Source organism: Verticillium alfalfae, genomic scaffold, assembly GCF_000150825.1.
Source record: "Verticillium alfalfae VaMs.102 supercont1.1 genomic scaffold, whole genome shotgun sequence".
Lineage (NCBI taxonomy): Eukaryota > Fungi > Ascomycota > Sordariomycetes > Glomerellales > Plectosphaerellaceae > Verticillium > Verticillium alfalfae.
Window position 1 is genome coordinate 2,934,710 of NW_003315038.1, and position 11,460 is coordinate 2,946,169.

General features: G+C 58.1%; 4 protein-coding genes across 4 annotated transcripts in view; 1 reads left to right on the top strand and 3 right to left on the bottom strand.

Moving 5' to 3' along the window:
• VDBG_00903 (arrestin) overlaps positions 1 to 1,180 on the bottom strand; it is a gene marked incomplete at both ends in the record, with an annotated part of 2,745 nt that extends 1,565 nt beyond the window's left edge. The window contains 2 exons of the mRNA XM_003009174.1: positions 31 to 784; positions 855 to 1,180. Of these exons, the coding sequence (XP_003009220.1) occupies positions 31 to 784; positions 855 to 1,180 (1,080 nt within the window). The remainder of the gene's footprint in view (positions 1 to 30; positions 785 to 854) is intronic.
• A 2,833-nt stretch (positions 1,181 to 4,013) lies between these two features.
• Positions 4,014 to 6,051, top strand: VDBG_00904 (predicted protein; the record flags this gene model as incomplete). The annotated part of the gene is made up of 5 exons (XM_003009175.1): positions 4,014 to 4,160; positions 4,483 to 4,655; positions 4,860 to 5,029; positions 5,368 to 5,555; positions 5,959 to 6,051. 5 exons carry the CDS (start codon positions 4,014 to 4,016, stop codon positions 6,049 to 6,051), a joined length of 771 nt encoding a protein of 256 aa, XP_003009221.1.
• A 527-nt stretch (positions 6,052 to 6,578) lies between these two features.
• On the bottom strand, positions 6,579 to 8,239 carry VDBG_00905 (ZIP Zinc transporter; the record flags this gene model as incomplete). Its single annotated transcript, XM_003009176.1, has 5 exons — positions 6,579 to 6,764; positions 6,991 to 7,297; positions 7,350 to 7,570; positions 7,645 to 7,959; positions 8,075 to 8,239. The coding sequence occupies 5 exons, from the start codon at positions 8,237 to 8,239 to the stop codon at positions 6,579 to 6,581; spliced, it is 1,194 nt and encodes a 397-aa protein (XP_003009222.1).
• Positions 8,240 to 8,942: 703 nt separating this feature from the next.
• Positions 8,943 to 11,460, bottom strand: part of VDBG_00906 (ATP-binding cassette transporter abc1) — a gene marked incomplete at both ends in the record, with an annotated part of 4,773 nt that continues 2,255 nt past the window's right edge. The window contains 4 exons of the mRNA XM_003009177.1: positions 8,943 to 9,641; positions 9,804 to 9,947; positions 9,998 to 10,893; positions 10,947 to 11,430. Coding sequence (XP_003009223.1) covers positions 8,943 to 9,641; positions 9,804 to 9,947; positions 9,998 to 10,893; positions 10,947 to 11,430 — 2,223 coding nt within the window. The remainder of the gene's footprint in view (positions 9,642 to 9,803; positions 9,948 to 9,997; positions 10,894 to 10,946; positions 11,431 to 11,460) is intronic.

Consider the following 11,460-nt stretch of genomic DNA (forward strand, 5'->3'; position numbering starts at 1 on the left):
GAAGAGCTTGCGTCCGGTGGGGATGCGCACGGGAATGTGAAGTGCCGTTCTCATGGAAGACGGGTGCCTTGCCTGAAGCCGCCGACTTGCTGCTGCGACGGCTCGACGGCTGGTCCGAGTCCGAGTTGCTGTCGGGCTGGCCCTCGCTGGAGTAGCCAGAGGTCCGCGGCGCGACGGGTTCGTGGCGCGGATCTGCCACTGGGTCTTCTCGAGATCATCCGAGAAGAGTGATACAGATGTCGAGTAGCTCAGCTGGGGCAGCGCCGCGTAGCTGTGGCGAGCGTCGCCCATGTTGGGCAGGCTGGAGATGGGCGCAGCGCTGAACCATGTTGCCGCGTGGACCTTGGCCGAGACGTGGCTGGCGTTGGGAGGCACAATCTCGGGCGACGTGGGCTCGAAAGTAAGGTTCACTGTGACGGATGTCTCCGAGGCAGTACGGCCGTCGGCACCGAGGCGGATGGCTGGAGGCTGAATGGCATTGGCGATGATGCGGCCCTGCTTGGCCGTGAAAATGTTCTTTCGAAGCGTCTTGGCCTTGGTGAGGCGATAGCCCTTGTCCTCAGACGTGATGTTCAGAGGGGGGTCCTCCGGGGAGATGGGGAGCACGTTGATGTGGTAGTGATCCTCCATCACCTTGATCGGACGGCCGCCAAGCTCAGGCATCTCGGCGACGCGGGCCTTGACCATGTACTCGACGCGCGCCATCTGGGGCGACATGTCGTCCCTTGCCCCAGGCACCCATCGAGGCGGGCAGACGCATGTGCTGGTCATAGACGGCATCCGACTGCTTCGGGTGGTTGCAGGCGCTCAAGGTCAGATGGTGAGGAATGACGAAGTTGAAGGGAATGCTGTACTTGTGGCCAGCCTCGAAGACGCGGGGCACGGGGTAGGCCGAGGCGGGAATGGGCATGTTGAGCTTGAGGAAGGTGTGCGAGGAGTGCTGGGCGATCTGCGCAGCGTCGAGGCGGGTGCGCGAGTGGCCGATGAGAACGATGGAGACAAAGTCGAAACGGGTGTCCTTCCAGGGGGTGATGGTGACCTCGCCGGCCACCGGGGAGCCGGAAGAGTAGACCTTGGAGTTGTAGTGGTTGTCCAGCTTGATCTCGATGCTGGGGCCCTTGGGGATGGGAGGGCGGGCGAAAGAGCCGAAGACAGAGCTGATGTCGCTGACGGAGGACATGTTGGCGGTGTTGGTGACAATGGTCTAAGTGACGGAATAAGTGGAGGGAGGGCTTGGTTCTCTCAGATGCCTTGGACCACGATGAGACCCCTTTTCAGTTCAGTCAAGGGGTGTCAGTGAGATGAGTAGGCAACGGGCAGCAGTCGATGGGACTGGAGCAGGCTGTTGATGGTGTGGGAGAGCCTGTCTAGACGATCTAGTAGGCTTCCCAAGTGGTGCTCTTTATGGAAGTGGTAGCTGTTGTGGTTGGTGATGCTGTGATGGGCAGGGCGTCATGAGGGGTTGATGACAAGGTCGACTTGATGACAATGCAAGAGATGATTTGAAAGCAAGTGAAGACGTGCTTGCCTGAGAGAAGGAGGATAATGGCTGCCGACCCATGATCGACGGACGGGAAGGAGGAGAAGCTTCTTTAACTACCTTTCGATGGCGCCCCATGGGTGTCATGGCTCATGGGTGTCATGGCTTGGTTGGGGGCATGGACGAGCTGCCGTGGGCCATGGCCAAGGGGCACCGAGTACTGAGGACCGAGTACTGGCAGGGCGTGTCGTCTGGCGGGCCGGGGGCTGGACGCACACCTGGTCGGTACCTGTACATGGCAGGAGTACCTCCGCCATCTTCTTGGGCCTGCCCTTCGCACTTGCACAGACCCGGCTCGAAGTGGATGTGGATGGGTAGGAGCGATCGAGTGGGTGGGTGATGAGGGATGGGCTTGGCCCTGGGATGAGATGGAGGTGGAGCTGCCGTGGTGCATTGCCAGTGTGTTGCATGTCCAGCACGCCCTGCGCCTGTGACTCGTTCCGGAGGGTGGGTCTCACGTCCCCACCTTGTCTTCGCTTGTACTGCGAGTGGAGACGCCGACCTCCGGACCTTGGACCGTCCACGCCAATTCAATTCAATCTCTGGGAGGTCAAAAGGTAGGTAAGGTACTTGGGTACCTAGGTAGGTAGGGTTGACACTTCCTCACAGCGCGCGGGGGCGCTGTGACTGTGCTGAAAGCGCCCTCCAACTAGTATCCGCTGGAGCTGCCTCCTGATCCTGCTTGGCTCTCGTCGCCCTGATGGGTCGGTCTCACAAATCGATGCTGCCCCTCTGTCTGGACTTGGACCTCCACCGCGAGCAGCAGAAGCTCACCGGAGCGCATTGTCTGTGGATTGACTGACCAACAAACGAACCATGTTCTTCCACAGCGGCACGGAGCCCGTCTCCTTCATCCACGTTGGTTCCATTATTAGGCAGGCCCTGTCGGTGAGCTACCGTCGAAAGGCGTACGCCACGTTCAATGGCAGCCAGCACTCAAGGCTAGCGCCATCTTGTCATCACAAGGCGTGAGAAACCCACATTCATCTTGTCGCATTTGCTCATCCACCTTGAGGACCACGAACCTGGTCACACCAGCGGCAAGTTTCTGACTCTTACACTTCACTGTGAAGGGTGGCCCCTGACTTGGGTTTGACCGGCTCACGACGGCACGATGAAGAGCCCTCGACTTCTGACGGGTGCTCGCGCACGCGCACGTCTTACGATCCTCACTCAGGTGGGGATGGATGGATCCAACGTCATGACGGAATTTGTGCTACAGGCCCACTTGGCGGAAGCCGTCGCCAGATGCCAGGATTGTGTGTGACATCAGCTGGCCACGTCTGTTCATTGAGGGACCCCCAGTGGCCATGCACGTCCATTGGTGCTGTTTGGCCAGGCTGGGCAGCGAGTGAGTGACTGAGTGACTGACTGATTGCAGATCGAAACAGCCAACAGGAGACCGTCCCGACAGCACACACCGAGCGCAGCAGACAACGGCACCGAAAGCCGACCTTGCCTCTTGCAACCCTTTCCTCTTCCTGCAGTGCTTTTTGCGTTGGTACAAGTCATCGACAACCCCAAGCAACAACTCCAGGCACACATGGCCCAAAACAGCAGTGAACCACCACCATCCATTCCCCCAGCAAAACATGCATCTCCGCGCTGTCGCAAGCTCTCGATGACACCGACACCAATTTCAACGAGCAATCCAGCCAAGGTAGAGCAAGTATCTCTACTTTGCGAGAGACGGTGAAACTGCCCCTCCCTTCCGCCATCGATGGTCCCCGAAGGACCACCTCGTGCCCGGCTGCGCCTAACGTACACGGTTCTCGTGTCTAATGGTATCCATCCGGCCACACGGCGCCTTGCCGTTAAGTGATGCGCGCGGACCTGGGCGGGTTGGGTGGGGATCCATCTGCTCGGGTCGCCTTAACGTACACGGTCCGCCGACGGGGCCACGTCGGCTTCCCGCGTGCGCCTAACGTACACTGTCGAGGGGGGTCCTTTAAGCGCTGTGGCTAGTGGTGTTCAGGGCCCCTGGGAAAATTTTCACCCTTTTTTCCGCTCCGGCCAGCCACCCGCCGGCACCACCACACGGGGTCGCACGGGGGGAGGGGGGTCGCCAGGGGGGGGGGCAACCATCGTCGGCCTCGCCCGGTTTCTACGTAAGGGGAAGTCATGTCTAATGAGATCCATCCGCCTGCGGGGCCCTAGAAAACCACGATGCGCCAGTGCTTTTACTGCAAGATTCTGTCTCGGGTGGCCATTGGCCGAACAAAGGGCACGTTTGAAGAAAATTTTCTTTCTCTCACTCGCTTGTTTTATTATTTACAATATCTAGCCTTTTTATCACGATACTGCGCTCAATGTGCCATGCTGCACGATGCATTCTGAGGAGCCTCCACCTGTTTACTGTAGCATGCCCTCAAACGATGGCATGGGCCGCCGTGTTTCGTGGACCCTACCATGTCAGGCGGGTTCCTTTACCTCATTCTCGTCCAGAATGATGCTACCCAGTCAAACAGCCACGATGTCACACTGCGCGATGCTTCGCGATGCGCACCACACGCCACGCCAAGCGCCCTCGCCCGACATGCTCGGCGCTGCGCACGTCTTCTCGGGCCATGACAAGGGGGGAACCGCACTTGCGGCTCTCCATCTTGAGCCGTGCATCAAGGTAATGGTGTCGTGAGAAGCCTTTATTCCCGGTTTTCTGCTTTTGTGTGCAGTAGAACGATCGTGGAAGCATCGCGCAGCGGAAGCAAGCGGGTCTTCTTAGACTGCCTGTGTCTCCATTTTGAGCCGCGCGCCGTGGATCCCCTTACGACATTGGGTGGCCAGACCGGCTGCATGTTTGGATCAAACGGGGGTCTCAAGCTTTGCTGGTGTGGGCATGTAGCCTTGAATGTTCGAGAAAAATTCTGGATCGTCATCCCTGGGAAGTTTTTTTTTTTTCTGCACTTTGGATTTTCTCGTCAGACTGTTCCCCATGTTTGGAGGTTCAGAGACAGGTACTTGAGGGGCGCCCACTTTCAGCCGACGGGAGACCAAGCCTTGGTGCCATTGACGCCTACTTTCAAAGCCGATGGGCACTTCAACCCTTCAACCTGCACGAATGGCCCAATAGCTCTTCGGTCTACCTGTACGTAGTGCCAGTTGCCGCCGATCAGGAGTAAGTGCCAGCTGCTGTACTACCCTGCTGAACTGCCGGCGCCAGAGCCTGCTGCACCACGCCTACGCGTCTACGTGTAAGGCAAGGCAGTTGCCCACCACGATACCCAGGTACCTAGTGTGAGCCAGCGGCGCCAGATGGCTTCGACGGCTTGACGGCGCTCTGAAAGCATCACCATCCCACCCACTCCGTTTGCTTCAGTAGCCTCAAGCCACAAGAGAGCACCATGGCAAGGAACATGCTCATCTCCGCTGAAACTCCGTCCTACCATCCCGCGTACCCGCCTCTTTCCCCCCAGAACCAACCCCATATTCCACTCAAAGCAGATCGAGGAAGCGAAAATGGGGAGTATTGTCAAATGCGCCTTTCCCTAGGTAGGTGCGTGTTCGACAACCCACCCCCACGACGTCCGACCCTCGGAGCGCCGACATCGGCAGGGAGCCTGTTGTTGTCTAGCACCATCAGTAGTTGTCAATCACGCTGGGCAGAAGAAAGACTCGTCACAGGGCGTGCTTCGGAAGGGGTCACGGATTCCAAGGCGCGCCCAGGCGGGAGAGCGACAGCGCTGGGCCAGTCTTGTCACCTGGCCCAAGCGTCCGCCCTTCGGACGACATGTCAACATGATGGGGGCTTGTCCGACTGGGTCAGCTCAGGCCAGCTGAGTCTCGACATGGTGTCATCGAGGCTGCTAAAACACCAACCCCCAAAACAGCCGCCTCGCTGGATTATTCACGCGAGCAGATTGGTAATCCTGCCCTCCAAGTCCCCGTTTCGCGCCTTTTGATCTCGCTTTTGGCCCTCTCGCTCAGTGACTCAACGCAAGCCACAGTGTCTAGCCTGTGGTGTTTTCCCTTTCTCCCCCCTCCCCGCCTTGGGCGTCACGAGTGGGATGACGAAGCAGTAAGACGCCATTTGCGCCTCGCTCAGCTTCACGAATCTCCGTCCATACCGACTGTACACGCGACGAGGACGAGGGTAACACAACGTTGTAAGACTGATGCGTTGAAATGACACCCGGCAACGTGGGTCCGCTCTGCAGGGGACGGGAAGCCTTTTTCTTGCCGCGAGGTCTTCGAAGTACTGTTACTTTGTCAGATGCCTACGTCAAATGCAAGCTCTACACTTGTTTTCCGTCCCACGCGCTCTCCCCGTTTCACATGACGCCTCGTTGCTGTTTGACTTTGCTACGCGCATCAAATGATCGCTTAATCTGGACAGCGAGCGGCCATGGACTCACTCACTCTCCCGCTCTCCAGCGCTCTCCAGCTCCAAGCAACCCCCCCCCCTTTTAGCCTGATGCAAGCCACGAACAAGCCACGCATCAGAGAGCTGGACGACGGCGGGAAACGTTGCCGCAGCCGGCGTCGGCGGCCGCAACGGTTTCGGCGGCCGCTGAATGATTAGGTGAATATGATGGGTCTCTTTTCGGTTCGGCGTGACTCTATTCGACGCCTCTTTTTGGGAGGGGGACCAGTTGAGCTATGGCCTTTGCACAGGTGCATGTACAACTCTGTTCCCCAACTTTCGGGGCGCCGCGTGGCATCCCGAGGAGTGACGAGCGAGGGGGCCGGGCAGGGGGCAGGAAGGGTCCCTTGCCGCGAACCCGTCGCCTGGGTAAACAGGATGAACTTTTGAAAATTCGGTGCTGTATGCATGCACGCCAGAGGCATAATCCCTCCACAATCAATATTCGTCAGCACCCATCACTTTCGGGACCGTGAAGCGAGCGCTGCTAAGGCTTGTTCTTAGTTTCGTGTCGTTCACTTCGGCCGGCTGGTCGGCCAGTCTGTCTCAGCCCAGCCCTGCTCTTGAGGCCAGACTTCTTCTATGTTACTTTTTGTTCTACCACATGGAAATACATTCCCTGAAGGAACGAAATGCTTGTACTGTGAAAGTCAATCCGTGCCACTTGCCTCCGGCACTCTAGTCGTGCCACGAGATGAACAGCATGATGCCCGCTCCCAGAGCAATCGCTGCAAACTGCACTACCGTCTTCTTCAGCTCCTGGGCCTTGTTGGGACCCGTCTCCAGCAGCTCAGGAATTACAGCCACCGTGCCGACGTAGAGGAACGTGCCGGCCGTGAACGGCAGCAATAGGTCACCCCAGCTCTGTGAAGTCAAAAAGTCAGCCGCGGGTCGGTTCATACTCAAGGCGGGGCGACATATGCACGAGGGACAAAGAGGAAGCTCAATAGGGGTACCGTCGGACGTCTGTCTGCAACCGGCGCAAATAGGAAGCTGAGTGAATCGGATGCGCAGGAACAAGACAAGACAAGACTCTTGCGCCACGTCGGAGTGAAATAAGAACGAGCAAGAAAACAAATGAACCACTTACAAGGCTGGTGCCCCAGATACCGCCGTTTCGTCCCATCGGTCCGCCCTCGTCACCGGCTCCACCGCCGAGCTCCTGCACAGCAATCCCAATGAGGGTGCCCAGCAGCGCGCCGAGAGCCGTGACGAACTGCGCACCCATGGCGGCCCGCTTGCTGAAACCAGACTGCACGAGCAGCGCAAAGTCGCCGACCTCATGGGGGATCTCGTGGAAGAAGACGGCCACCGTCGTTGTGGCGCCAATAGTGGGCGATGCGTAGAAGCTGGCAGACATGGCAAGACCATCGGTGATGTTATGCGTGAAATCGGCACTATTCACGTCAGATGCCTTGACCCGCGCAAGAGAAGGTTTAGTGCACTTACATGAGGTTCAGGTACCCACCCAGCTTGACACTGGCACTAATCTCCTTCTCAGCGGGCTTTACAACGGCAACCTCGCCCTTCTTGGCCTTGCGGTTCTTGGCCTTGCCGTCCGCCTTGTCGAGCGCGGAGCTAACGACCTCGGCGGCAACCTCTTGGGCCTCGCCGTGCGAGTGTCCGTGGCCATGGTCGTGTCCGGCGCCGCCGGTTGCGATCCGAAGGCCCTTATCCATGGCGACAAAGGTCATGAAGCCCACAAGAATGGCGACACCGAGAAGAGGTTACGCTTGGGCTCGACCAGCACAAAGCGCGTCTTATCGGGCTCGTCCTCACCGAGGAAGATCTCGGGTAGCAGATGGAAGAGAGTATCGCCAAGGAGACCGCCGACGGCAAAGGCAACCATGACAGAGAGCGAAGCCGGGTCGATATCGGGAGGGCAGAGGGCCAGCAGCAGGTTCGGGGGGCCAGAGATATAGAGGGTTGCAAGGAGGGCATTGATGGCGGGGCGCTCAGCGGGGAAGAGCACAGCGAAGGCGCGAGAAAGGAAGGACGACGTCTGCGAGGAAAAGTGCGTGGCCTTTGCGCCCGAGAGAGAGGCAACGATGGGGCATTGCTAGTCGCTGTGTTAGCTATCGTGTGCGAACCCGCCTCAAAATGGATTGAACTTGTGTTCAGGGGTAATATTGCAGTTGAAAGCAGAGGAGGGAGGCCTAGGGGGCATTTCCTACCTGAAGCTCACCGTCAAGCTCCTCGAGGCTCAGGTTCTCGAGGACTTGGGCATTGAAAAGAGGATCGCCCTTGTCGTAGGCCGACGAAGCAGCAGCGATGCCGGCGTGCAGCGCAAAGGCGAGGACCAAGCCACACAGGACTGGTTTGAGAGAACGGATAGCCATGGTATTGGCGATTCCGAAGGTCAGAGTTCCAAACGGGGAAGGAGAACAAGAACAGGCGTGACAGATGTGCCAGGCGAGGCTTGACTACAAGCGTCGATAGAAATGGTCAGAGTGCCTGAGTAGAGAACCAAAGGTCTCTGCTCTCGAAATACGAAGCTCGTCCGAGGAGTCGGGGGTGTGGTAGAGCCAGTCAACGCGACTTGACGGACGATCGCGGTATCGTGTCCACTTGGCCATCAACTTTCAAGAAAGCACGGGCCAGATCAGACAATCAGATAGGGCAGGAGCGGTGGGCGGTGGGGGCGGATCGCGGGGAAACACCGGCCAAGTCTCGTAGACCGATAAGCCGACCCCCCACCGGCGGCCATTGCCCAGGAAGGGGGCATCTTGCGGGTGACTTCCCAATGTTGATGAAATTGAAGCTTTTGGCGATGCTGAAACAGCAGAGGCAACCAGAGGTGTGAATGTTTACTCCCCAACCAAGAGGAACACACTTGAACTTCTGCAACTGGCCAGTAAGAGGGGTCCGCCAGCCTGTTATACTACCCCTCTAGGCACGGAGAGAACCCGGACGTCCCAATTAGGGGCCCACTACCATACAAGTCTATCACATAGACAGGTGGCTACTGCCAAGTGTATGGGCTGAAGACAATCCTCGTCGTAGCCTCGCTCGGCCGGGGACCATGATGGCCATCCCGCAGCGTCAGGAAGACACCTCTGACGACTCACCGTCCCCTCCCAACATCTCCTTCAGCTCCTCCCCTTCGCCACTGTGGTAGACCATGTCATAGAACACCCCTGCCCTCGCATACAGTTCCTTCGGCCTGCCCACCTCGACAACCCTTCCTCCAGCCATGACGACGACCGTGTCATAATCAATGATCGTTCTGAGCCGGTGCGCTATCGTCACGAGTGTCCTATCTCCGCCCGCTTCATCGAGCTCCCTGCGCAGCGCCTCTTGGATTCCCCTGTCCGTCTCGTAGTCCATGCTCGCCGTCGCCTCGTCCAGAAGCATCAGCCTGCTCTTGCGGACTAGCGCCCTGCATAGCGAGAGCACCTGCCGCTGGCCGTGCGAGAAGTTCTCCCCTTTGGCGGTAACCTGCGTCGAGAGCGCAATGCCGGCCGTCGGTGCATTTCCGTCTGCGCCGAGAGCGCCATTGGCCTGGTTCTGGAAGGAGGCAATGTCTCGACATGATTGGAGCGCCTTGGCCAGGGTGTCCTCTTCCACGTTGCCGGTCGGGTCGAGGTTCGACTCTACGGTGCCGTTGAAGAGCACTGCCTCCTGTGGGATGATAGTGAGGGCTTCGCGCAGCCTACGGCGCGGCGTCTTCGTGATGTCAATGCCGTCGTAAAGAATTTCACCCGATACGATGTGCGTGAACCGCAGCAGCGACAGGACCAACTGCGACAGTCAGTCTCGAATCACGCGAGGGATGTTGCTGGATCTTACCGTGCTCTTCCCGGAGCCTGTCCTCCCAACAATGGCCACCCTCTCTCCGGCGTTGAACTTCAAATTAACATTGGTCAAAATGTTAGGTCCTTCGGGGTCATATCGTATCGTCACGTTGCGAAACTCAATCTTGCCCGTCGCAGGCCAGTGCCGGGGAATGACATGCTCATCGTCATCCGCGAACTGGCCCTCTTCAGCGTACGACTTGTCCGACTTTTCCTCTGGCTCAAGCCCAGCATACTCGCGTACCCTAGCAAACTAAAAAGAAGTCAGCTAACGTTCCATGCTGGAGAACAGGACAAACTGACACTCTGCATCTCGACCTCGAGGTCGTTCATGCTGCGCACAAGGTGCAAGATGGTCTGACTCAAACCCGTTGCGTTGGTCAATGAAAAGCCTACCAGGCCAGCCGCCACGATCCCCGCCTTTGACACAGCAATGATGCCCGCCGTGAGGCCCACGAGCGCCGTGATTACGTCCACTCGCATCGCGACCCACCGGTTACAGTTGTAATTGGCTTCTGCGGCGCGCGACCATGTCCGCAGTCTCTCAGCCAACGCCTCGCTGAACACATCACCCATGCCGTCGCGTGCCCGAATGACAGCGAGACCCGCCAGCGTGTCGGAAAACTGCGTGAAGACGGGGCTTTGCGCCGACGCAACCAGGCGTTTGATGGTCACAGCCGTGCGCGTGTACATCTCGCCGACAACAACGCCGATGGCGCATGTCGCGGCTGCAGGTAGCATGAAGACAGGCAGAATAGAGCTGATGGCGCCAAGACGAAAGAGAATGCTCATGCCGCAGTCAAGGAAGTTGCGAAGCTGCGAGCAGATGGTCGAGTCGACAGAGTACATGTCGCGCGAGAAGCGGTTGATGATGCGGCCGACCGGCACGTCTTTATACCACGATAAGGACACGCGCATGACGGCACGGATGAAGTCGCGGTGCAGCTTCTTTGCGGCATGCCACGCACCATTCTCAAACACAAGAACCATGAGGGCGTAGCTTATCGTCTCGGCAAAAGTGAAGGCGGCATAGATGCCAAGATAAAAGGTAATGTCGACAGCCTCCTGTTTGGAATAAGCCTCGACCCAGATGGACAACCACAGCGAACTACCGAGCCAAGCCATGTTCATGAAAAGCATAACCAGAAGGCACACGACCGCGTAGAATGGGCTGCCAAAGCACGTCATGTACTTGAAGACTGAGTACCGATTAGCAGGGTGCATTTCTTGTCAAAACACTGTCGACACTTACACATGAGACGGGCACTCTTGCCGCTAGCCTTCATCTCTTGGGCTACCAGATTCTTTCCAGTTGGGTCATCTGCGGTCTTGTTCCTGTCGTTCAAAGCATCACTCTCGGCCTCAAGTTCTGGCTCCCCCGGATTGCTCCCCCCCGCAACCTCTTGCGAAGCCACCACAGGCTGCCTGACAATGCCAAGATTTTGCTCCGTGCTGACGACCTCACCCTTATCCAGGGTGATGGCCAAATCAGACTGAGCTGCCACCCAAGGCTGTTGAGCCACGAGGACAGTCGTTCTTCCGTCGAGCATGTCGGAGCAGAAACAACGCTCCCAAAGCAGGGCCGACGTCTTAGCGTCTAGCGCAGAGAAGATATCGTCAAGCAGCAGAAGGGGAGCCTTGGAGTAGAGAGCCCTCGCCAAGGCGACTCTTGCCTTCTGGCCACCGGACAAGGATGCACCGTTCTCGCCCACGACCGTCTTGTTGCCGTTGTCCATCTGGCTCAAGTCGAAAGACAGACAGCAGTG